Below are 26,401 nucleotides of genomic sequence, written 5' to 3'. Positions count from 1 at the left end.
AGAGAGGGGCTAGGCAGGACATTGGGGTTCCCAATGCCCTGCCTGGCTGGCCCTTGCTCTCTAATTTTCTACTCGGCTTCTGGGACCATGTTCCCGCTCAGCTCTGGCTCACTTTGATCAGGAGAGAAATGAGGGAGAATTCCTTCTGCGGAACAGTGCGGCCAGAAAATGGAAAAAAGATCCATTGCACCTGTCTTTCGTGAATAAATGTGGGCTTAAGTACGAAGAGAAATTGAAATTATGCAAGAAGGATGCCGGGGGCCCTAGAATAGAAGCTGCCACAGTCAGTGGTGATGAAAACCACTTTTAAAACGATGCTGTGTGTTTGTATGTTACATGGAGTTAGGTTCTGAGCTGAGATCACTGTGAATTGATTTTTTTTTTAATAGGTGAGAATGCCTGGTGGGATCCCCAAAAGTAGGGAAAGAGGTGGATCAGTTCAAAGTTCATGACTGTTCCTGACAGCCTACACACAGGCTTCCCAGATGGGGTGCCAAACACTTCAGGTGCCCAGATCATGTTTGCAAACTGCCCTCCGGAAGTCAAACTGCTGTTAATAGAAACTCCTGAAATATACTTCAGGGACTTGCCTCTGAATCTTAATTTCTAGTTCTTCGCGACTACCACCACCACCTGACAACCGTTGGTTTGTTTTCTGTATCTATAACTGTTTCTGTTTTGTTATGTTTGTTCATTTGTTTGTTTGTTTTAAGATTCCACATATAAGTAAAATAATATAGTATTTGTTTTCCTCTGACTTATTTTGCTCAGCACAATACCATCTAGGTCCATCAGTGTTATCCCAAATGTCAAGATTTTTTACTTTTTAAAATGGATCTTTAAATAATAAATTCCATTATATTTAGTGGAATATTACTCAACCATATATATGTACATATATAAAATCTTCTTTATATATAAATACATGTGTAAATACTATATATAATATACAATAAAGATGAAGGAATCTTGTTTATCTATTTTATCCATTCATCTGTTAATGGACACTTAAGTCGCTCCCACATTTGGCTATTGTAAATAAAGAATAATGTTAAATAAATGAAAATCTATTCCTAAAATTCATTTCCCCTGGTTTTTATGTATTGAAGGTAGCTGTTAGCAAACTTACATATTACACATGTGGCTTGCCTTGGGGGCTCGCATTATATTTCTTTCAGACCACTGCTCTAGAGAGAAGAGTGACATCCATTTGGTGGAAAGGAAAGAAAAAGGGAGAAGCAGGGAAAATGAAAGCTGGGGGGTAGGTAGGAGAGTGAGTAAGCAGTTTGGTTTGCCCTAGGACCAGTTGCCATGGTAACCTTGCAATAAACTCTCTTCCTACATTAAAAACAACAAAAACAAAGTGTTTTGGTTTCTTTTTTAAAAATTTCCTTCTTTATTTATATATTTATTTGACAATTAAATGTATATATTTATATTAAATGATTGTATAAAGGGTCAAGAAAGAATGAATTCCAATTGCCATCTTTCAGGGAGCACCAGCTCTGGGCCAACCTCTGTTCCAAGGGCTTTCGGGGATCATCCCATTTAATCCCCATAAGGATCCTATGGAAGTGAAAAGTGAAAGTGTTAGTCACTCAGTCGCGTCTGACTCTTTGCCACCCTATGGAGTGTAGCCCGCCAGGTTCCTCTGTCCATGGGATTTCCCAGGCAAGAAGACTGGAATGGGTTGCCATTCCATTCTCCAGGGGGTCTTTCCAACCCAGGGATCAAACCCGGCTCTCCTGTGTGGCAGGCAGATTCTTTAACATCTGAGCCACCAGAGAAGCCCAAGGATCCTATGAGTAGGGTTAATGGTTATGGCCATTTCACAGAGGGGCAAACTGAGGTGTAGAGAAGCCCAGGAAACTTCCCAGAGTCATAGCGAGGGCAGCAGCAGAAGCCCAATGGCTGGGCCACAGCGCGTAATTTACGTAGAGTTGGGGTGAGGGTTAGCAAGGATGATGAAGGGGAAGTGTGTTCGGGGTAGCTATGACATTCACCCATGCCAGCCTGTGGATCAAGTCAGGATCAAGGTCTTTTCCGGAAGTGTTGTCTAATCTCACTGCTGATCACACCCACACATGAACCATATGCAAAAACACACAGTTAATAGTAGGTATACCGGCTCCAGAAACATCCGTAAGAGCGAGGCCTCACTGAGCGAGGCCGGACCCCATCAGTGAGGGTTGTGGACCCTAAAGGGTGCCAGCACCTCGCAGCTGAGGCCTGTGTATCCTTACTGAAGCCGATTCCCACCGAGTGAGGCCCGAAAACTCTGAGCGTGGCTTGCACCCCAAGAGTGAGTCCTCGTTCCACCGTGGGCGGCCAGAGGCCCTTGATCTAGGTCTCTGCAGCCTGAACGCCACCTGTACTCGGTGGAGGGCTAGCAGCGTCTACCTCTGAAGGAGATCGCGGGTCTCCCTACCTGCTGTCTCGCCCCCTGTGAATATGGCCTTTGGGGGGCTCATCACTGATGGTGATCCCAACCCCCAGAGTCTTCCTTTGCTTGGGCTGGTCTAGAGCTGGATCCCTTCAGACCCCAGCAACTGCGACCCAGGCTGCAGCCCTGGCGTTGCCATGGTGACGCGGCCCAGCTGGGAGCAGGGCAAGCCTGTGTGCGCAGGCGCAGGGCCGAGCAGCCGCCTCCCCGCAGAACTGCAGACTGAGCGAAGGGCGCACGGCCAGACGTGGCCGCGGCTGGGCGAAGGGGACGCGCCTTTCCCAGCCGCTCTAGGTGCCAACCGCGCCGCCCTCCCCAGCACCTGACCCGGGCGCCGCCGTGTCACCCCGCCTCGGTCAGGCACAAAAGGCGGAGCGGAGGGGCCGGTGGCACCCCTGGATTTGCCACGCAAACTCCCTGTGGGTGCTAGGACCCCCATGAGGAGAGAGCCTCGGGAAGGGCCGCCGGGTCAGCCGCCCGGGAGCAGCAGGAGCCCGAACCTGGCCACGTTCACCTGAACCTGAACTCCAGGCCCTGCGGCGCTGTTCCAGGGTGGCATTTGCCCAGGGCCCCGCAGCCCATGTGCGCCTCGGGCTCCCTCCTGCCCCGCGATCAGCGCCAGAGGCGGCACCGTGGCCACGGGCCCTCCGGGGGGACTGATGCAGGGGGCTGGCCCTGGACGTGCACGGGGCCTCCCAGAGAACGTGGAGCCGGCGGCCATCCAAGCCGTCCTGCAGCCGGTCTTCCTGCCCCAGGGCACGTTCGGGCTGAGGAGCGCCAGGGCCATGAGGGTCGAGAAGGCCAAGGCCACCGTGATGGAGTTTGTGGAGAAAATTAATCATGGCGCCATCCCCAGGCAGATCCGGGCAGGGACGGCGTCTGGAGGGTTCTGTGCAAGGAAAGCGCGTCGGACACGAGGGTCCTGAGGCAGATGAGACGGTGGCTGCTATATGAACTTCTCCCCTCCCCGCGAGGCGGCAGTGGCCAGGGTCTCCGGAGACAGGTCCACCCCTCCCGCTTTGGAGACCCAGGCCCGCGGATAGGAGCCGGCGGTCAGGCAGGCTGACCTCGCTCCTGGTGCAGCCAAAGATGCTAGAACATCCGGTCATCGAGATCGCTGAAACGGAACCAGAGGCAGCAGATGGACCCAGAAGGGCAAGAAGAGGGACTGTGGAGGGCGGCCATCCACAGCGGGGAAGCGGGAGTCCGAAGACTCTTCTGAGGAGAGCCTGGGGCTCGTGATTCAGGAGATGGACGGGGAGGGCCTAAGCGGGGATGAGGGTCATAGCATGCTGCAGGCCGCTGAGGAGGAGTTACTTAGGTAGTGGGCCCTCTAGAGCCAAGGAGATGAGGGGCAAGGTCCTCCGTGAGTTCTTGGCCCTGGCAACGGTGACGGACAAAGCCAAGAAGAGGAAAGATTTCCCCTCACCCCCACTCCCCACCCCACACCCAGGGAGGGGTCGACTGATCGGCCATACTTGCAGTGGGAGACCAGTCGGATGAGGAGACCACGGACAAGGACGCCGCCCAAAGCGAGTCCCAGGAAAACGGGGATCAAGAAAAAGAGAGGGTGGACAATCCTGAGTTTGTGGCCATTGGGGCTTACACAGACCCCTCTGCCCAGGATGAGGTGTTGAAAATCGCTTCAGCGATGGAGTCGCTGGGCTGAAGGACAAGGAAGACAAGAGACCCTGCTCCAGGTCCTGTCTGTCATGGCCGAGGACACCTCCGAACCGCGTGAAGGTGCAGGAGGCAGGCCGCCAGGTGGCCACCGAGGTCCTGAGGAAGGCCAACGACAGCACCTGCTGGAATGAGTGCGTCTCCACCAAGACTGAGCCCCAGACCCCCTCCAAGGGCAAGAAGGCTCCCCGAGGCCCCCTGGGGAGCTGGGGGGATGAGGAGGAAGATGGGGGAGGGGGCTCCTGGAGCTCGCGGCGCTCCGGCCGACCTAGGACGTGGCTGAGGTGATGGAGGGGAAAAAAGGAAAAGGCCTGGGAGGGCAGGAGGTTGATATTCTCCAAAGGCCACCTGGGGGAGGTCTTGGCGCTGCAGGCCGCCCGCGGGAACCGGTAGTCGGAGGAGGCGTCGGAGGGGGCTTAGGACACAGGCTCGGAGGAGGCGTCGGAGGGCGCGGAGAGCGAGGAGTCCTAGTCCGAGGACCCGGAGGCCAGGAAGCCCCTGGCCCAAGCGGGCCCGCACGGCCTGCAGGGCCCTGGGTCGAGCAGGCGGCGTCAGCTCCCGCCCCGTCAGGGACCCGCAAAGCCCGAGAGGAGGGGAGCGGCGGCCGAGGCTGGAGGGGCGCCGTCCCGAGACGAAAACCCAGGAGGAAGCGGCGGGAAGCAAGAGCAGGAAGAGGCGCGCGGGAGCCGGGACGCAGGCCGAGGCCGGCCCAGGGCTCAGCCGCCCACGGGCTCCAAGTCGGCGCGTGGGAAGAAGACGGGTTGGGGCAGGAGGCTGCACCCCATGTGCAGCTAGGGCCGCCCCGAGGGGGCGAGGCTGCAGCTGCCGGTGCGGCCCCAGCTCCGCGCGCCCCGCGCCCTCCTCGCCGCGGAGGCGACTGCGGTCGAACCGTGCGCTCCCGGCTCTTCTCTGCGCGCCGCCCTCCGCTCGCTCTCTGGTGCTTTCAGTCCCTGCTTTGCAGGCGGCGCGAGCGATGCTGATGCAAGAAGAATGTAACGTGTAATGAGCGCCCGCGGAGGCAGCAGCCCCAGGTGACGGGACGGTCTCAGGGCCCACCCAGGCGGCTTGGCTTTGGGTCTCCCGGCTTAGCACAGGGGCGAGTGTGTCCGCGGACACCGGGCACCGGGGGAGGCCAGCAGTGCCGGGGCATTCTTTCTTGTTCTCCGTGGACCCCCGATCCCTTCCAGACTCATGCTTCTGGCCAGCGTCTGTGAGCCTCTGTTCCTCATCCCAATCTGATGGGGGCTGGCCTGTGTGATGGAGGTTCCAGCCGAACAAGGAGAGTGTCAGGGTGCAGCTGAGCCAGGAGGCTGAACCTCCTGGTGGGGGAGGAGAGGATTCCAGGAAGAGAAGCCTGAGAGGCAGGGGGGTGTGCTCCTGGGGGAGGGGAGAAGAGCTGGGGGAGGGGAAGGGAGGGGTGGGGACCAGGGGACCAGGAGCAGGGAAGAAGGAGAAGGAGGAGAGGGAAAGACTCTGCCCAGCTGAAGTGCAGCTGGTACAAACGCACCATTTTCTCAGCGCCAAGGCCTCCTGCTGGTGTCCACAGGCTGAATCTGTCACTCGATCTGCAGTGTTTTCAAACAATGGGACTTCTTTGCCACACTTTCAATTTGGGACAATTCACATACGGTGTGTTGGCTTTTCTCTGCAGTACCAAGCAGTGCAACTCCCACAGGTCTGTGGCTCCCCCTAGATGTCCCACCAGCTCTCCCCTACCCACCTCCCGTGGGGTGACAGTCCCCTGGGCGTTGGAGGGAAGGGGTGAGGCGGGAGGATGCCCGGTGGAAGCGCACTCAGGAGGCAGAACATCCTGTGCAAAAGCCCCAAGCCACGGTGGAGATTGGGGTTTATTTATGTGTAACCCTCGAGGCCTCGGGGGCCAGGATTCCCTGCTGGGCATAGGGGAGACCACGTCTCCAAACAGGCCACCTGCCTTCACAGGGTTGGCAGTCTATTACATTCCACGTGACTGGAGTTGATTGTGAACTCTGCCGAGGTCCTTGGAGTCGGAGCGTGCAGACATGCTGGGAGCGTGTCCCCTTCTCGGTCCTGGGACCACTAGGAGGAAGCTGTCCCGCCCCTCGGTTGGCTCAAACGGAGAGAGGGACGTCCTGAGATTCTCGGGAATGTCTTCTGGTCCTGGAACGGCCCGGAGGGAGAAGCCAGAAAGCGATAAGCCTTTCCCACTGTTAAGTTCCCTAAGACCCGGAGCCCACGAAGCCCCGCCCCACACAGCACGCTCCGCCCCCCTGAGAACTAGGCCTGCGGAGGGAGCGTCAACCCAGGCGAGCGCGGCCGTGGTCTATTTATCCACTAGGAGGCGCTCTAAGACCAATGGCTTAAATCATGCGCACAAGGAGCCTTCTTGGGGTCCACCGCTTTGAAGTTCCTCCTGTTTTCTCAACGCCAGGCAGCCCAAAACCGACTTTCCAGTAAAGCTGCAAAGTAAGGTCCTGAGATAAACTGCATCCACATCTCCTGGGAACTTCTTAGCAATACATATTCTCAGGCCCACCCCAGACTTACAGTCAGTTCAGTGGCTCAGTCGTGTCTGACTCTCTGTGACCCCATGAATCACACGCCAGGCCTCCCTGTCCATCACCAACTCCTGGAGTTTACTCAAACTCATGTCCATCGAGTCAGTGATGCCATCCAGCCATCTCATCCTCTGTCGTCCCCTTCTCCTCCTGCCTCCAATCCCTCCCAGCATCAGGGTCTTTTCCAATGAGTCAACTCTTCACATGAGGTGGCCAAAGTATTGGAGTTTCAGCTTTAGCATCAGTCCTTCCAATGAACACCCAGGACTGATCTCCTTTAGGATGGACTGGTTGGATCTCCTTGCAGTCCAAGGGACTCTCAAGTCTTCTCCAACACCACAGTTCAAAAGCATCAATTTTTCGGCGCTCAGCTTTCTTCACAGTCCAACTCTCACATTCATACATGACCACTGGAAAAACCATAGCCCTAACTAGAAGGACCTTTGTTGGCAAACTAATGGCTCTGTTTTTTAATATGCTATCTAGGTTGGTCATAACTTTCCTTCCAAGGAGTAAGCGTCTTTTAATTTCATGGCTGCTATCACCATCCCCAGACCTACAGACCTACTGAATTATGTCTAAGAAGGTCAGGCCAGGACTGCAGCGTCAGGAGGACCCAGCTGGGCTTTAAACCTACCTCCAAGAATTTCCCTTTATCCCACCTCTATTGAGGCTGGGGCATGGTTATTTGCTGTCTGCTTTCCCCGGGGTTAGGATGGGTTAGGGGACACAAGACAATACAGAGAGAAGTCCCCCAGCTCCCAGGGTTTGTAGCAACCCGATTATAAGTTCACTGTAGTAACTTGATACACTGCTCACTACCACACCACAATCCACTTCTTTGGCCTGTTCCTATTGCAATGATTTTTCTTGAATATATCCAGTGACCAAGCTGCCCCAGATTCTTGGCACGCACAGCCTGCTCTAGCAATCCACAGCTCTTGATGTGAAGGGCCCCTGAACCCACACTTTGGACATGTTTCCCAAATTATTCTTCTGTACATGGTAACCAAGAAGGGATGAAGCCTGTGAACTGCAGGACCTGGACCCACCAAGCCTGCAGAACCCAGGGGTGTGGGCATGGCAGGAAAAGTGACTTAAACACAGGTCAGCATCACGGAGGGTGGGAGTAAAGGGGACACAAGGCTATGACAAAATCACCCCGGAGCATTTTTCAGTTGCCAAGCCAGAGCCAAGAAATAAGTTGGTAAATATTTTTATTTGCATGTTGACCTGCGCCCTCTTTTCCAGTTCCAGGAGGCAGTGAGTGAAAGTGTGCGGGCAAAAGGGGGAAGAAAAGGGGGAAGAGGAAGGGATTTCTCCTTTGCTTCGCTCCCTTTTCCAGCTGAGCACCTCGAGTTGCATTTGAGGAAGTTAAAATCATGGGGGATGCAACTCCATTGTATGGGTTTCTTTCATTACATTCCTTGGGTTACTATAAAGAGTCTATATTTTTAAAAAAATCAATGCGTAGGGAATTCCCCGGCAGTCCAGTGGTTAGGACACAGTGCTTTCACCACTGGGGAGACCTGGGTTCAATCCCTGGTCAGGAAACTAAGATCCCACAAGCCATGTGGGAAAAAAGAAAAAGAAAGATAGGAAAAAAAAAAAAATCAATGCATAGAAAATACAATTTTAATAAAAAAGGGCATTCGGTAGAGACCTGAGAGGCACTGCCGGGCCCTCACTCTACCTCCGTTTTCAGGCGTGGAGAGTCAGAGACGGGCCGTGAGTGACCCACACTGTGGCCGGCTGGGGTCCTCCGCGGCCCCCCTGCCCTCTCCTCACAGCTGATCCTCTTGCTCTTCAGGGTCTGCCCCTGCTCTGGCCTCGGCCCGCAGGACCCTGAGGCTCCTGGCCTCGCCTGCCCTGGGGACTCTCTTGGGTAGCGTGGGCAACCGGGGAGTGTGCCAGAAGGCTCTCTGGCGCTTCCGAAACCATGAAAAACGTCCGGGAGTCTGGAACCTCACTGTTTTGACCGGTTTCCGGGTTCGAGCTCCTGCGGTGGCCCCTGTGGCCCTTCCGGCAGCTGAGGATTCAGCCTCCTGGACAGCCGGGGTCTCGGCCCTCTGATTACAGGCAGCTTCTGCCCTCTGGACCGATCCAGCTTCTACCCCATCAGGTCCGGCCTCTGCTCCCTGGACAACCGGGACCTCTGCCCTCGGATCCTCTGCAGCTTCTGCCCTCTGGTCAGCCGGGGCCTCTGCCCTCTGATTGTCCAGGGCCTCTACCCCTTGGACAGGTATGGCCTCTGCTCCCGGGACAGCCAGGGCATCTGCTCTCTGATTATCCACAGCCTCTGCCTCCTGGACAGCTATGGGCCCTGCTCTCTGATTATCTACTGCCTCCCCCCTCTGATTACCTACAGCCTCCACCCTCTGATTATCTATAGCCTCCACCCTCTGATTATCTATGGCTTCTCCCCTCTGATTATTTACAGCCTCCACCCTCTGCTCATCTGCAGCCTCTCCCCCCTGAGCTCTGGATGCTGTTTCCTCCCTCCTGCGACGTCTGAAGGAAGCCCAGTTGATCTGGGGCCTCCATCGCCTTGGGGGGGTCTCAGGCACCCGCCCATCTCGTGCATTTCCCACGTTACACCCCAGGCTGGCGCTGCCTGGCACCGATGCGCTGTCCCTCTCCACCCTAGTAGAGGCCTGCCTGGCCTCGCCCACCCCGGGGCTGGACTTCGGTGCCCAGCCCTTCACCCTCCGCTTCAGCTTCCCCCAGGACACCTGGCTGACACACTCCCGCCACCTGTCCGCTTTGGACTGCTGGGGCCCCGGGCTGTCGTCAAACATGGGCACAGGCAGGTTCACCCGTCGGCGGGGAGGCGGCGCGCTGGCTTTCTTCTCCCCTCGCCGGAGGAAGGCCTCCACCAGTTCCTCATCATCCTCGCTCTCCAGGTCGCTCCCGAGGAACTTGCTGCCCAGGTAACTGACGGGCATTTTGCGCACCTTTCTGCCACTGCCGGCGCCTTTGCGGCCCTTGTCAGCCTTGTTCCTGGAAGTCTCGAAGTCGCTGAACTCGCTGTCGCTGGCGTTACTGCTGTCGTACGTGCCCACGACCAGCCGCGGGGGGGGGGTCACCATCTGCTGGACTCTCCTCCTCACTCGGGGCTCCTTAGGCTTTCTGGGGGGCTGGGGTGGATGCGGGGTGCTCTTCTCGATGATGCGGGCCACGTCCTCCAGGGTGCGGCCTTCTTCTTCCAGAAACTGGATCAGCCGTTCCCGAAATTCCGCCTCCTTGGTGGCCGGCTTGGAGATGACCCTCCAGACGCCTCCGGCCAGCCGGACCTCGCGGGGGATGAGCAGATAGTCCACGTCTTCCCCAATCTGCAGCATCCCCACCGTGGAGTCCTCCTCCCGGCGGAACACCTTGCCGATTTTCTTAAAGGTCCCCACGGGCTTCAAGGCTTCCACGAGGACGTCCAGATCCACGTCTTTGCAGACGTCCGGGACGCTCCAAAGGATGAGGCAGTCGGGGGACGGGAGGAAGCCCCAGGGGAACCAGCCCCCCACATGGCTTTTCTCGAGCGTCTTTAAGATCTCCAGGGTGAAATCTGGGCTGGGGGCAATGAGCCCAAACTACTCGTAGCCTCGAGTCTTGGGCGGGGGCAGGGCGTGGGGGTGGGGGGTAGGTTGCTCTCCCTGCAGCGCTGCCCGGAGAATCTCACCTCCCACTTTTCTCTACAACAAGTCCGGTCTCGATCCGCTCCCCGCTAAGGATTAGTGAGAATCAATTTCCAGGATCCTTACGTGAGCCGGGGTGAGGTCAGTTCTGAGGCTCCCAGCCCACTGCAAGCTGCAGACGCGGTGTCCCAGCTCCAACTGCGGGCGCACGGGGCTGTCCGGTGGTTCTTCCTGTTCCACGGATGCGCCTGGAACTTGAGAGAGGACTTCGCAAACAAAGGCGGCTCAGCCTTGGCTATTCAATATGGCTGAGGCACTCGGAGGCCGCGGCGCAGCTCCCCAGGAGGGTCTCCCACTCCTAGACAGGCTGCCGCCCCAGGCCAGGCTGACCTTGCCGCGCCTCCCGCCTCCCAGCCGAGGAGCGAGCGCGCGGGCAGGAAGTTCCTCCTCGCCGGCCCCCAGGATGGGGCCCACCTTCCCCCTTCTCATCTTACACTCCGGGACTCGGGAAGACTGACAGGGGGGCCGTCCACTCCCTTCGGGACGCCCTCATTCCCCTCCCCCACAGGGGTGTGGCCGCGCCCCGGGCCTCTCTGGGGCCCCGACTTCCTAGCCGATCGCCCCGCGCCGAAGCGACGCCCACGTCAGCAGCTTTCCCCGGGAAAGGCGGCCGTTCCCAAACCTGCCATCCCAAACGTGCGGGTTCCAGCCACTCCCGGAAGGTGGGCGTGCAAATGGGGCAATCCCTCTGAAAGCCGTTGGCACTGTGTATTACTATTTTAAAATCACGTGGCTTTTGGTATCAGCAGTTCCTACCTATAGACCCAGACGGGCAGGTAGAGAACTTGGTATCAGCTCCAGGATGGAAATTGGCACACAGTAGGTACTCTAGAATACTTTTGAGTGAATGAATGAATGGTTTGATGGGATCACAAGCTTCACTGGACAAGAGACTGAGCAAACTCCCAGAGATAGTGAAGGACAGGGAAGCCTGGCCGTGCCTGCAGTCCATGGGGTCGCAAAGAGTTGGACACGATTCCCTGGTGGCTCAGACGGTAAAGCGTCTGCCTGTATTGTGGGAGACCCGGGTTCGATCCCTGGGTTGGGAAGATCCCCTGGAGAAGGAAATGGCAACCCACTCCAGTACTCTTGCCTGAAAAATTCCATGGACTGAGGAGCCTGTAGGCTACAGTCCATGGGGTCACAAAGACTCGGTCAGGACTGAGTGATTTCACTTCACTTAGCCACCAAACAACAACCACCTGATCATCAGTAGAAACTCTGTTCTTACAGTAAAATATTAAGCAGCTATGAAAAAAAAAAAAGTGACTGAGGATAGTCACCTTTTATGGAGCACTGCTGCTGCTGCTAAGTCGCTTCAGTTGTGTCCGACTCTGTGCGACCCCATAGACGGCAGCCCACCAGGCTCCCCCGTCCCTGGGATTCTCCAGGCAAGAACACTGGAGTGGGTTGCCATTTCCTTCCCCAATGCATGAAAGTGAAAAGTGAAAGTGAAGTCGCCCAATCGTGTCCGACTCATTGCCTTCTTTGTTACGGAGCACTAGCTATGTATTAATCACTCTATTAATACAAATTAACTCATGAAATCATCACCAAAGCATTATGAGACAGGTAATACGATGCTCACCCCCATTTTATAGCTGAGAAAATAAAATCATTTGCTCAAGGTCACATGGCCAGGAAGGATGGGAACCTGGATTTGAATCTGAAATAGTCTGAGTAGGACTCAGTGTGGGAGTGTGTGTGGGGGGGGAGCGGGAGGCATGTTCACATGCATAGGCCAAATGGCATAGACGGGAGCATGTTCTGTTTGGATGTATGACTGAGTGAGTGAAAGTCACTCAGTCATGTCCAACTCTTTGCGACCCCATGGGCTATACAGCCCATGGAATTCTCCAGGCCAGAATACTGGAGTGGGTAGCCGTCCCTTCTGCAGGGGATCTTCCAAACCCAGGGACTGAACACAGGTCTCCCGTATTACAGGTGGATTTTTTACCAGCTTAGCCACGAGGGAAGCCCAAGAATGTTGGGGTGGGTAGCCTATCCCTTCTCCTGCAGATCTTCCCGACCCAGAAATCAAATCAGAGTCTCCTGCATTGCAGGTGGATTCTTTACCAATTGAGCTATCAGGGAAGCTTTGGATGTATGCTGCTGCTGCCAAGTCATTTCAGTCGCGTCCGACTCTGTGCGACCCCATGGACTGCAGCCTACCAGGCTCCCCCATCCATGGGAGTTTTCAGGCAAGAGTACTGGAGTGGGTTGCCTTTGCCTTCTCTGATGTATAAACATTGCCAAAAGTGGCTGTGTATGGGGAGAGGGGAGGGGGACAGGGGACCCCCAGAAGTGGCAGACATATGTACTTTTCACTCTATATTCTGTTAGATGGCTTAGATTTTTTTTAGCGATTGAAAATGTTCATTAAAATAAGATAAATTAGGACTTCCCTGGTGGCTCAATTGGTGTGCTTCCAATGCTGGGGGCACAAGTTCGATCCTTGGTTGGGGAAGTTCCACGTGCCCTGCAGGTCAGCCAAAATAAATAAGTAGTTACACTTTTGAGGATGTCAAGTTTGTTTGTTTTTTAAGTTAAATTAAATAGAAGGTCCTCTGATGTGGCCACAGACCTATAGTCAGAATCCCTGGGACTTGGGGACCAGGATTTGCAAAGCTTCCCAGGTAATTTTGAGGCCCACAAAGTCCTATCATACCTGCCTCCTCACTGTTCATTCAACAAACAGGCTCATTGCCACCTCAGGGCCTTTGCACAGGCTGTTCCCCAAGTCCAGAAAGTTGTGTTTCCCCCTCCTCTTGGCAATCTCCCTCTGCTCAAAGGTCATCATTTTACAGAATTCATACTGCACTGCCCTCCCCGTCAAACTATTGGGTGACCTCTACCCTCTCCAGTGCCTTCTAGCCCAAGAATCCTTAACCCGTTCTGTGCCATGGACCCTTTTCAAGATACTGTTTCAGTGCGTAGGATTGCGTCCATGAGATTACAAAGGAGACTGATTATAACGAAATAGAATTGTTAAAGAAAAATCTCAGCAACAACAAAATCTGTAAACTAACCACGTTAACATAAAAATGAACACGTGTAATTTTAAGTCACCACGTGTGATTTTATTTCACTCTTGAAGGAAACACGCAGATGTTTAGGAAAAGTGGGAAGGGAGCGAAAAGAAAGGGAAGGGAGAGAGGGAAAGAAGGAAGAAAGATGCTTGGGGGGGCGGCGCCGGTGGGGGGGGGGGGGGCGGACGGTTAAGGTCTCAGCGAGGCCTTTGCACAGTTATTGGGTCATTCCGCTTGTTTTTGTTTTTGCAGAGCCAGGTCGTTAGGCTTCGCTGGGTTTTCTCCTCCTCCTCCTCACAAACTCCATCCCAGTCGCCGCCCGGGCTCAGCCCCGGTCGAGCCTCCCTTTTGCACAATTTCTCGCCTCGCCGCCCAGCGGTCTCCATGGCAACGAGGTGCGCTCCTCCCCTCGGGTAGGCTCTAAGGAGGTGGGCGGAGGGAGGGGCGGGGCAGCCCCTCTTCTCAGCTAATTACTTCCCTAGACTTTATTCCCCGAATCGGCTTCCCTGAGAAGCTGTCTTGTGGAAGCTGGAAACTAAAAATTTCTAGGACACCTCGGGTTGAGGAAAGCTGGTTTAAGAATCCAACTCTGAGGAGTCAAGCCTTCCGCGTGAGAATGACCTCGCAGATTAGGCGCCGGGTTTTGTAACCGGTAGAAATCGTGTGAGATGGGGGAAGGGGTGGAGGATTATCCTAGAAATAAAACCCTCACATGTTCAACATTCTTAACAAAAATTGCCAACCCCTGAGCCGTCCCGCTGTTGGGTGTTTTAGACTGCCTTCATCTCTGTCAGGCGAGATTCTTCAGCCGCCCCAGAAAAAAATGATAATTATAGCTCCCACTTTTATACTTGTTTAAAAGAAATGAAAAAAATCCAAAGAGGATGGAGGAAGAAAACAAAACGTGGCTCAGATTTCTCTACCCAGCTATACTTGGTTGCCACTTAAAAAAAACAACAATAAAAGTGACACATTTAAGAAAACGCTGAAGTTACAGAAAGGTGTAAAATGAAAAATGTCTCTCTCTCCCAGCCCCAAGCCTCCAGTCTCTCTTCACAAAGTAACCACAGTTAAATGCCTCTGTACTTTTCCAGAAAACAAACAAACAAACAAACAAAATTGCTTGCATAGGTAGAATTTATTTACCCCATGAGGATTTTTAATATCCTGAATTATTTTCATCACATCAGTTACTTCCTCCTGGTATCTTCTTATTCATTTATTAAGGGAACGGCTACCCACTGCAGTATTCTGAGAGAATTCTCAGTATTCTGGAGAATTCCATGGACTGTATGGACCATGGGGTCACATAGAGTCAGACACGACTGAGTGACTTTCACTTTCACATGAAAATACTAGCCCCGTGAGAGCAGGGATATTTGTCTGCTTTGTTCAGTGCTGAATTCACAGAATCTAGAACAGTGCTGATGGGAGCTCAAATATTTGTTGAATGAATGAATGAGCAGATTGGGCTGGACCTAGTGTTATAAAACTTGCTTTTTTCACTTAATAGCATGTCTTGAACTCTTTCCATATCAAGCAGATCCATCTCAACTTTTCTCAACAGCTTCCCTCTTGTGTAAGCCCTCAAGCCTGGAATGTAACAATACTGATAATAATTCATTTTTTTCGAGAACCTGTTTTGCCCCCGACCCTGTGTATTTTCTCTTCGAATCCTGCAACCCCTCCGAAACAGGTATTATTCCCATTTTCCAGATGAGGAAAACTGAGGCTAAAGGCAGTCAGACAGCCAGGAAGTGGCAGAGCTTTGAATTACTCAGGTTTCTGAGGTTCTAGCCCCGTATTGTTTTATTATTATTATTTTTTGCCACACTGGGTTTTCATTGCAGCCTGCAGGCTTCCCTCTCTTGTTGGGGCCCACAGGCTTCTTAGTGCGTGGGCTCTCTAGTTGTGGAGGGCAGGCTTAGTTTCTGGGGAGCATGTGGGATCTTAGTTCCCTGAGCAGGGATCCAACCAGCATCAGCTGCATTGCAAGGTGGCTTCTTAACCACGACACCACCAGGAAAGTCCCCTGCCCTACACTCTTAAGCTCCTTTATTTGTCCTGTTGCCTGTGGAGGGTTGGGGGTGGGGAGCAAGGTTGACAGGCAATCTCCAAAGACTTCTCTCCCAGGTGACATATGTAACCTTGACATAGTCACTCAGTTCAGTTCAGTTGCTCAGTCACGTCCGACTCTTTGTGACCCCGTAGACTGCAGCACGCCAGGCTTCCCTGTTCATCACCAACTCCCAGAGCTTGCTCAAGCTCATGTCCATTGAATCAGTGATGCCATCCAACCATCTCATCCTCTGTCATCTCCTGCTCCTCCTGCCTTCAATCTTTCCCAGCATCAGGGTCTTTTCCAATGAGTCAGTTCTTTGCATGGGGTGGCCAAAGTATTGTAGTCTCAGCTTCAGCATCAGTCCTTCCAATGAATATTCAGGAATGATTTCCTTTAGGATTGACTGGTTTGTTCTCCTTGCTGTCTAAGGGACTCTTGCCACAGTCCCCATAGGAACACAGTCCAAGGGACTCTTGGCACTAAATTTGTTCTAAATGCACATAAATCAGATCCCTGTCTAGAATGAATAGGATATAAATTATCCACACTTTTGAACCAGATACCACTGGGTTAACTGGCAGCACATAGTAGGTCCTCAACAAATATAGCAGGAAGTAGCCTTGTGGTCCACACTCCGCCCACATAATCGGGTCACTCCCACCTCCCACCTCCCCGCCCCAATCCCAAATCTAAAGGCTTTTGGTGAGTACAGAAGCAAAGCTGGCCATTAGAGCAACCATATAGTTAAAGAAAGATTCATTCATTCATGTGGTGTTTTTCTCTAAAGTAGTGATTCTCAAATCTGGTTGCACACTATAATCGCTGGGAAGAGTTTTAGAAATCCCAGTTTCCTGAGTCTAACCTATTGGATCAGAAGGTCCAGTCAGAAGCGGATAGGGTACTGCATTAAAAAATCTTTCCAGGGACTTCCCTGGTGGTCCAGTGACTTTGCATTCCCAATGCAGGGGACCTGTGTATGATCCCTGGTAAGGGAACTGGATCCCACATGCTGCAACTAAGACCTGGCACAGTCAAATAAATAATAAATATATATATTTTAAAAGTCTATTTTTTAAAAAGTCTTCCCAAATGATTCTGATAGAGGTGATGGCTGGTGGGGCTGGGCAGAGGTAGGAGAGGAACTGAATGTCCCCATAGGAACTTGACCGGCTGCAAGTACCACAGTACCAGCAAAAAGCCAGATTGGAAATTAGGGTTTGTCCAATGTTAGCAATGGAGACAAGCGCTTTAGAGTGGTGGAGCTGGGGAAGCCTCTCAAGTTGAAAAATATCTACCCAAAGATTTTACATCCTAATCCCCGGAATTTGACAATGTTGCTTTATTTGGAAAAAGGGTCTTTGCAGATGTCAATAAGGATTTGAGATGAGATTGCCATGGGTGCATCTGGGTGGACCCTACCTGCCATCTGGAATGTCCTTATAAGAGAGAAGCAGGACTTCCTTAGTGGTTCAGTGGTTAAGAATCTGCCTGCCAGTGCAGGGGACATGGGTTCGATCCCTGGGCCAGGAAGATTCCACATGCCACGGGGCAACTAAGCCCGTGTACCACGACTACTGAGCCCATGTACTATATACAACTACTGAAGCCTGCATGCTAGACGCCATGCTCGGAAACAAGAGAAGCCATCAAAACGAGAAGCCTGAGCACTGCAGCTGGAGAGTAGCCCCTACTCGCTGTAGCTAGAGAAAGCCTGCACACAGCAATGAAGACCTAACACGGCCCAAAAACAGAAAATAAAAGAAAGAAGCACAGGAAGATGATGCAGACATAGGAAAGAGGCACAGAATCAGAGGAGGCGATATGAAGATGGAGGCAGAGACCAGAGTGATGGGGCCCCAGCCCAAGAACCCCTGGGGTCACCAGAAGCTGGAAGAAGTAAGGAAGTCTCCTTTGTAGAGCCTCTGGAGAGCGCTCAGCTTTGCAGACACCTTGATTTTGGACTTCTGGCTGGCAGGACTGTGAGAGAATAAATCACAGTTGTTCTGAGGCTGCTGGTCTGTGGTCATTTGTTACAGCAGCCACAGGACAGGACCCCAGACCCCCTAGTGTAGCTACTAATTCCTTAGACTCCAATGGAGAAAACTTTAAATTAAAGCCTTCAACTTTTACTCTTTGACCTTGTCTCTGCAGAATAATTATTGCTGAAGTGAAAGAATTCTTGAGCTGTGTCCTGACGCCCAGCAGCCTGTTTTGGGTGACGGGAACCTTGGAAATGTTTTAAAATGCCTCCCATCCCGGCCTGCAGAATTTCTGTCTGCTGCCTGCCCCTGGTTGCCAGCCTCATACCAGGGCGATCCAGTGGTTAGACCTCCCTTCTCTAAGGAGTCAATTAAACCTTTGGCATTTATATATCTTTCACTGAACTTTCTCACAAAGTCATCTCCCCCTTACTGACCACTTGATCTTACAGACAACATCTTTTTGAGTCTTCATGACCACCCTCAGCAATAGGTACTATTATTATCAACCCATTTCACAGATGGGAAAAATTGAGGCATGGAAATGAAGTACTGCGGCCCACCTCCAGACCACCCCACTGTTTATTTCATTGTCAGCTTTACTGAAAGTATACTTTACATCTTATACAACATATTCTTTTAAAAATGTCCCCTGTGGTAAGTTTTAGAGTCATGATCACCACCATCAAGATACAGAACCCTAAAAAAATCAACCACCCCAAAATATATAGAACCCCCCAAAACTTCCTTGTGCTTTTTGTGGCAGTCCCCTTTTGCCTACCCCCCGACCACTGATCTGATTTCTGTCTTTCAAGTGCTGCTTTTGCTAGAATTTTATATCAAAAGAATCATATAGCATGTGCCCTTTTTGTCTGGCTTCTTTCACTTAACATTGTGATTTTGAGATTCATTTGTGTTGCTGTGTGTATCTGTAGTTCATTTTTTTTGTTAGTATGTGTGATTACTCCACAGTTTATCTGTTCATTGTCAGTGGCGATCTGGGTCCTAGCAGTTTTATGATTAAAGTGTGTTAGTCTCTCTGTTGTGTTTGACTCTTTGCGACCCCCTGGACTGTACCCCACCAGGCTCCTCCGTCCATGAGATTCTCCAGGCAGGAATACTGGAGTGGGTTGCCATTTCCTACTCCAGGGTTTATGATTAAAGCTGCTATGACTATTTCAGAGCCTCTGTTTTTCACTGCAGGTTGTATAATCTCTGGTTGCAAAGAATCTATAGCATGGGTACCATTAGCCCCACTTTACAGATGAAGAAACTGAGGCCCAGAGCAGTGAAGTCAGCTCCCTGAAGGCACACAGCTAAACAGGTGGCAGAGTCAATAATTGAACCCAGGCCTGTGTAGCTCCAAATCCTTTGCCTCTCCCTCTATTGTGTGCCCTGTTGATGCCAGCCACAGTTGGGTACTATCTCTTGAAGGTCAGAACCTTGGTGGATTCACCAGCCTGCCCCTTGGCACCCCACATTCCCAAGGAGCCTTTTGTCAGCACACAGAGTATTGTCTCCTGAGGAAGCTGGGTACATATTTATCAAGTTCTGGAACCAGAGATCTAATACCAGGTTGACGTGTTCTTTATCAACACAAAACGTCAACTGTCACTGGACCCAGAATCCCAATGGCCCACACTGAACAGCTTCCCCCTGTTGGTCACTGCTAAATCACTTACAGGTCTGAACAAATTTACTCCTCCCATAAACCTGGTGAAATAGGTTACTATTATCCCCATTTTACAGATAAGCAAGCTGAGTCACCGGGGCGTTAAGTGGCTTGTCCAGGCTCACGCTCTGCAAAGTGGAGGAGCCAGGACTTGAATCTAGGCCATCTGTTCAACACTCCTCGTCACCTCCAAACCTCCACACACCAGACTTGCTCCTTTAACTGGCAGGCTGCCTAGTGAGGAAACCAATTAGGAATTTCAGAGTTAGTTCCACTATGCACTTGCAGAGATATTTATCTTGTGTTGTGTCAAGGTTTTGGATCAGGAGATGTGGACCTGTAAGTCCCATAGCTCAAGGGATGAGAGGATATAACGAATTAATGAGGATGAAGGACTCTCCCCAGTGCCTGCCAACACAGGATAGCTGTTACTGTTTTTATTCAAGAGAAATTTTTTCACCTTTCCCAGCAGCCACTGAAAGCCCACGAGATAGGAGAAAGCTTTGTGTTTTGTGTTCTGTTGGCCATGAGATCTGATAACACCCATTTTCAAAACAGTGCGGGGACTTCCTTGGAGGCTCAGTGGTAAAGAATCCACCTGCCAATGCAGGAGACACAGGTTCAATCCCTGGTCTGGGCCAGATTCCACATACCAGGAACAGCTAAGCCCCTGCACAACTGTAGGGCCTGTGCTGTAGGTCCCAGGAGCCGAACCTACTGAGCCCATGTGCCCTACGGCCCGTGCTCCACAAGAGAAGCCACCGCAGTGAGAAGCCTGTGCACCGCAACTAGAGAGCAGCCCCCGATCGCCCCCCCTAGAGAAAAGCCAACACAGCAACGAAGACCCAGCACAGCCAAAAATAAATAACATTAAAGATAAAAACAATGCAGCCCTGGAAAACTTCAGGCACCCCACAGAAGCAGTTTTCAAAGCATTTTTTTTTTAGCAGTCAGATTGCTTCTCCAAATTAAATCTACCTTGGATCCCCCAACACATCAAAGAATGGGCTATGATTGCATTGGATGCTTTTGCTCAGTCCCTAAGTTGTGTCTGACTCTTTGCAATCCCAAGAACTGTAGCCCAGCAGGCTCCTCTGTCCATGGGATTTCCCCCAGGCAAGAATACTGGAGTGGGTTGCCATTTCCTTCTCCAGGGGATCTTCCCGACCCAGGGATTGAACCCATGTCTGTTTTGTCTCCTGCATTGGCTGGCAGATTCTTTACCACTGAGCCACCTGGGAAGCCATTTATTTTATAAGTTCATATTCGTATGATATAGCGTCAACCACAAAGAACAATGATTTTTAACTGAACCCACATTTGAAAACAGGGGTTCACAAAGGCCAGTTGCAACCTTCCATCAGCTAGCACATCTAATTTACTTAGGGTTTGAGGTGTGTCAGCCGTGTCTGGACCCACACAGATAAGTAGCTTCAAATGGTAACCATTTTATGCAACAGTTTGCATACTATCTCAGGATACTCTTCAACTGGTCTAGAAAAACTCAAAAGAGAAGTGGTAGGAGTTTGGGGTTTTATAAGCAGCCTTGAACAATCACTCTTGTAGTGTCTACAGACATGAATGTTATATGGGAAACACCCCAAACCCACAAGAAGCACAAATGCAGTCTTAATACTGCAATATGATGAGAAGAAATGTCACACTGGCCTTTGTTGCTATACAATGAATGTGCCTTGATGGGAGATAATGCACCACAAATGAATGTGCCTGACGGTTGTGTAGCCTTTATTTTGTAGACTATGAGGAAACAGGAGACAAAATAGTACAATATTCTGTGAGTGAGTATGCACAGGTTGGCAATTTACAAGGAATACAAAGATCAGTTGTTCAATCAAGTCTTGTCTGACTCTTTGCAACCCTATGAGCTGCAGCACACCAGGCTTCCCTGTCCTTCACCACCTCCAGGAGTTTGCTCAAACTCATGTCCATTGACTAGGTGATTCCTTGGTGGCTCAGATGGTAAAGAATCTGCCTGCAATGCAGGAGACCTTGGTTCAGTTCCTGAGTCAGGAAGATCGCGTAGAGAAGGGAATGGCAACCCACTCCAGTATTCTGGCCTGGAGAATCCCATGGACAGAGGAGCCTGGTGGGTTACAGTCCATGGGGTGGCAGAGTCGGACACAATTGAGCGACAAAGATCGATAGAGAGCTACAAACTTTTAGACCATGGATGCTCTTGCAAGTTGTTCAAATATACTTGTGAGGATGGCAGGAATGGCTTTATTCCAATCATTGCCCAAAACAAATGCTTCTGAGGCTGATGGTAGATAGCCAGCCTGCGGAACGGACAGAAATCAGAGTCTTGCAGGCTTTAGATCATGTCAAAGCAAGTGAACTCTGAAACTTCCTCTGTCTTGACAGCTGCTGTAAATGCAAGGTCTTAACAGGAGTTTCTGACTACCTGAGGGTGGGTGGCTTGCCTGCATCCTGGCTGCCAAGGTCGGGGCATGGGGAAAGGACTTCCACCTCTTGGTTCTGGGAAGGGGCAAAATGGAGGTAGCCTTGCAGAAATAAGAAAGGGGATTGGGTGCTGGAATTCACAGACATGACTGACACCCACCATCATGGTACATTGAGTGGCAGGGGAGGCGGGTGGTCTCCACTATTAGAATTTGGCAGGTAAGGATCTGAGTCTGTCTCTGTAAATTGCATTTTAAAAATTATTTATTTGTTTGTGGCTGTGCTGGGTCTTTTTTGCTGCATGGGCTTTTCTCTAGTTGCAGAGAGGGGGGCTACTCCCTAGCTGCAGTGTGAGGGCCTCTCATTTAGTGGTGGCTTCTCTTGCTGTGGAGCATGGGCTCTCAGGCACTAGGACTTCAGTAGCTGCGGCACACGGGCTCAGCAGTTGCGGCTCCAGGGCTCTAGCGGACAGGCTCACTCAATACTCTGGCCCAGAGCACACAGGCCCAGCTGCTCTGCGTGGCATGCAGGATCTTCCCAGACCAGGGATCGAACCTGTGTCTCCTGCACTGGCAGGCAGATTCCCCAGCTACATTTTTTTTCCCCCAGCTACATTTTAAAAAAGAAATTCAGCTCACATCTTTGCAGACCCTTGAACTAATGGAAGTTTACAAACTTCCAAGTCAGATGTCCTGACAGGAGGTCTGTCTATCCACAGACACTTGCCTTTTACTTGATTGTTTTTCATTGTGGTTTTCCCTCACCATTACGGGGGACTCAGCTTATAGACTTGGGGACTATCCATTAATGTTGTAATTGTTTTTTGTGTTTTTTTTTGCCATGCAGGCATGTGCGATCTTAGTTCCCCAACCAGGGATCGAGCCCATGCCCCCTGTAATGGGAGGGTGGAGCCTTAACCACTGAACCACCAGGGAAGACTGTAAATTGATCATTCTTGAAGGTAACCTCTTAATTATTACTGGTTTTGGACCATTCCCTGGAAGCCTTGTCTTTTGTTCTTTAGAGAGTGGAGCACAAGTAGAGCTTCTGAGATTTAATTTGGGGAGAACCATATCCTCACCCTGGATTTCCCAGGTGGTGCTAGTGGTAAAGAACCCACCTGCCAATGCAGGAGACTAAGAGACGTGGGTTCGATCCCTGGGTGGGGAAGACCCCCTGGAGATGGGCACGGCAATCCACTTCAGTATTCTTGCCTGGAGAATCCCATGGATGCAGGAGTCTGGCGGGCTACAGTCCAAGGGGTCGCAGAGTCGGACAGGACTGAGGAACTTAAGCACATGCACATACCCTCACCCCAAGTGCCACTCAGAGCAGAAAGGTCCCACCGCTGACCAATCCTGTAAGGGAGACCCAGCCTGCAGAAGACAGTGACAGCTTTTTTCCAGTCACACACAGAGCAGTGAGGTTTCCATACCTGGTAAGGAGACAGCTCACATTCTCTGCCATGGTATCTGCGTGCCTTGTGCAAAAGAGTGGCCCATTGTGGACAAGCTTGCACCAGATGTATATTAGAAGTGAGAGTGAAAGTCGCTCAGTCGTGTCCAACTCCTTGCAACCCCATGGACTGTACAGCAGGCTCTGTATTGGAGTGGGTAGCCTTTCCCTTCTCCAGGGGATCTTCCCAACCCAGGGATTGAACCCAGGTCTCCCGCATTGCAGGCAGATTCTTCACCAACTGAGCTATCAGGGAAGCCCAGTTCTTATAAAAGACAAAACAAAACCAAACCAATGGCTCTAGACTTTGCAATGGGCGGATTTCCAGCAGAGTCCAAAGCTGAAGGGGTCTGGGCCTCCTCCCCGCAATACCCACCCAGCAAGAGGGTTTGTCCCCAACATCAGGCCGCTATGAATGGCAAAGGGGATCGTGGCCTTGCTCCCGAGCATGGATCTCCCTGAAACATTCTTCCTGCTTGGCTATTCCTCAACTCTGGTAAGAGACCTTCTGCAAAACCCTGGAATTCCAGACCCTATTTCCTCTTCCACTTTTCAAAAACACCTGTTTACACAGGCACCAGAAGCAGCCCATAGTCTCAACATAGCAACCCTGTGACCGGCTGCTAGGTTCCAACTGTGACTGCGCAGTTGGTACCCTGGCATCTCTGGATTGTTACACTCTGTGGATCTCTGGGACTCACCCTCACTCAGAAGTTACCCTCACCCCACTCAAATAATACCCACATGGGTATTCAGGTATCACTCCCACAGCTATTCCCTTTTCCAGATCTTTCAGACCCAGGGGATGAACTCAGGTCTCTTGCATTTGCAGGCAGATTCTTTACCTTCTGAGCCACCAGGGAAGCCCCAAATGTTGTGCACAACTACTCAAATATTACCCATTCGAGTTTGTATACTCACTCACACTCGAGATGCTACCCACACACTCAAGTGACCCATGCTCACTCATATGTATTCAAGTATTCAAGCAACTCAGACAGTTACCCACATGTACTCAAATATCTAATATGAATGCGGCGAGGGCAAGAGGGCCAGGTTTGGGTCTCTTTTGTTCCCTGATGTATCCACAGTGCCTGGAATAGTGCCTAGTGGTGCTTTCAAACTGTGGTGCTGGAGAAGACTCTTGAGAGTCCATTGGACAGCAAGAATTTCAAACCAGTCATTCCTAAAGGAAATCACCCTGAATATTCATTGGAAGGACTAATGCTGAAGCTGAAGCTCTAATACTTTGGCCACCTGATGTGAAGAGTCGACTCACTGGGAAAGACCCTGATGCTGGGAAGGATTGAGGACAGGAGGAGAAGGGGGCGACAGAGGATGAGATGGTTGGATGGCATCATCAACTCAATAGACATGAGTTTAAGCAAACTCTGGGAAATAGTGAAGGAGAGGGAAGCCTGGTGTACTACCATCCATGGGGCTGCAAAGACTCGGACACAACTTAGCGACTGAACAACAACACTGTAGGTGTCCGGGAAACATTTGTTGAGTGAATGAATGATCCATACTCAACCAGATGTTATCCACATTGGTTCGCATGGTACCCACACCCACTCAGATGCTTCCAAGTAACTCAAATGTTAACCACTCACTAGGACGGGGGGAGCGTGGTAGGTTGCAGTCCATGGGGTCACTAAGAGTCCGACACAACTGAGCGACTTCACTTTCACTTTTCACTTTCACACATTGGAGAAGGAAATGGCAACCCACTCCAGTGTTCTTGCCTGGAGAATCTGAGGGACGGGGGAGCCTGGTGGGCTGCTGTCTGTGGGATCACACAGAGTCAGACACGACTGAAGTGACTTAGTAGCAGCAGCAGCAGGAGGGGTAGAACCTTGTGTTGGATATGCTCAGTTCTGTATCCCCAGCTTCTAGAACAGTTCCTGGGACATGGTAGGTGTGCAATACACACCTGTAGAGTGAATGAATGAATGGACCAGTGATCCCCACTCAACTAGCTGTTAACCGCACCCACTCAGATGTCACCCACAAGTTCACTCAGATAAAAATATCCACCTCCACTCACACTAGTCAAATGTTGCCCATTCTTACTCAAAAGTTACCCACTCTCTTGAATGATACCCATCCTCACCGCATCATCCACACTACTCACATGCCCCAAATTTACTTAGAGGGCACCTGCCTTCCCAAGTCACTACCCACACTCACTAAGCTAATGCCCAACCTCACTCAGCCACCCCCATGCCCACCCCAGGTCACCTCACAGCTCCTTGTTAGATGCGTGATGCTGTCGACGGTTTTTCTTGTGCTTCCCCTTGCCTTTCTTGCCACCTCCAGCCTTGCTCTCCTTCTCTGGGGAGTCCAGAGGTGGCACTTCGACCACCCAGTCGGTGGCCCCAGCCCCCGGCTTCTTCCCTGGCCCCTACACATAGCACTTCCTGGCAGGAAGCTCTCTGGGGCCATCACTGTTGGACGCAGTTCCTGTCTCAAGACCCCGGACACATCCTCCACCGTCCCGCCCTCGCTCTGCAGGAAGAGGGTCAGCTTGGTCAGGAACTGCTTCCGGGGCATGTAGACCACGCTCCAAGTTCTGCCCTTGCCCTTGATTTCCCCGGGGATCACGGCGTAATTGATGCCCTCAGGCAGCCTAAAGGTGGCTGCCCTAGAGCTCTCTTCTTCCACAAAGGCCTTCCCAGCCACTTCAAAGTTTTAGGGGGCAGGGGGCTTATGATCTCTTCAAACTTCTCATGATTGCAGTCTTCCGGGATACCCCGGATCATCAGGGACTTGTAACTGTTCATCTCAAGGGCCTGGCATCCATGCTCCAACAGTGCAATGTCCTTGCCCCCAAACAACATCTTGCCCAGCTCTCCGAGGGGAAAGTATGCCTGCTGGGGCACACCTGAGCTGCCTCGGGAATCCAAAAAGTTATCCATGATGCCACGCTCAAAGGTGAAGGGAGAGGCCTCAGAGGGCCCAGTTTGTCCACCTTGGTCAGAGATGCCCTTGGCCCTGCCCACAGGGCTGCACGCGTCCAGCCTTCTGTAATCTTCCTCTGAGGGGGCGCTTGGGAATTCCTAGGGACTTAAACAGTGTGATGCAGGTGGTGGGTGTCTGCCAGCCGTCTGGGGGATCCTGAGTCCCAGGCCAGGCTGCACCGTGAAGGGTCTGGAGATGCTGCTCCCTCCTTCTTGGCGGTGGTCTTCAAAGGTCTTGCAGGCTCTGGCATTCTTAGCAGATCTGGGACTGCTGATCATTCCGGGGCTGCTGCCACTGGGGTATCGTGGGTGGGTGTCCAGCAGGTAGGAAGGCTCATTCTTTGCCACTGGCCCAAAGGCTACCCTAACCGCCCTGTGGCCTGGCGGAGACATGGATGCGGCGGCTCACTGCACTAGCTCCCGCAGTGACGTCACCGCCTGCTGCTCCGAGGCCCAGCGGTCTCCATGGCAACC

General features: G+C 51.9%; 3 protein-coding genes across 3 annotated transcripts; 1 reads left to right on the top strand and 2 right to left on the bottom strand.

The window, feature by feature from the left end:
* Positions 1 to 2,580: 2,580 nt before the first annotated feature.
* On the top strand, positions 2,581 to 4,918 carry PNMA8B (PNMA family member 8B). Its single transcript, XM_043900612.1, is given in 11 exon segments — positions 2,581 to 2,737; positions 2,975 to 3,301; positions 3,304 to 3,404; positions 3,406 to 3,764; positions 3,911 to 4,102; positions 4,104 to 4,172; positions 4,174 to 4,357; positions 4,360 to 4,413; positions 4,415 to 4,627; positions 4,629 to 4,830; positions 4,833 to 4,918. Coding segments are annotated over 11 exon segments (1,944 nt in total).
* A 1,013-nt stretch (positions 4,919 to 5,931) lies between these two features.
* Positions 5,932 to 26,316, bottom strand: PNMA8C (PNMA family member 8C). The gene is given in 4 exon segments (XM_043899562.1): positions 5,932 to 6,262; positions 25,209 to 25,418; positions 25,421 to 25,660; positions 25,663 to 26,316. Coding segments are annotated over 3 exon segments (672 nt in total). The 5' UTR covers positions 25,886 to 26,316; the 3' UTR covers positions 5,932 to 6,262; position 25,209.
* Positions 7,861 to 10,957, bottom strand: CCDC8 (coiled-coil domain containing 8). Its single transcript, XM_043899561.1, has one exon. It carries the CDS (start codon positions 9,999 to 10,001, stop codon positions 8,445 to 8,447), a length of 1,557 nt encoding a protein of 518 aa, XP_043755496.1. The 5' UTR covers positions 10,002 to 10,957; the 3' UTR covers positions 7,861 to 8,444.
* Positions 26,317 to 26,401: the final 85 nt, after the last annotated feature.

This window comes from Cervus elaphus, chromosome 4 (assembly GCF_910594005.1).
Source record: "Cervus elaphus chromosome 4, mCerEla1.1, whole genome shotgun sequence".
In the NCBI taxonomy this organism is placed as follows: Eukaryota; Metazoa; Chordata; class Mammalia; order Artiodactyla; family Cervidae; genus Cervus; species Cervus elaphus.
The sequence above is the reverse complement of the archived record's forward strand: the minus strand, read 5'-3'. Positions and strand labels throughout refer to the sequence as shown.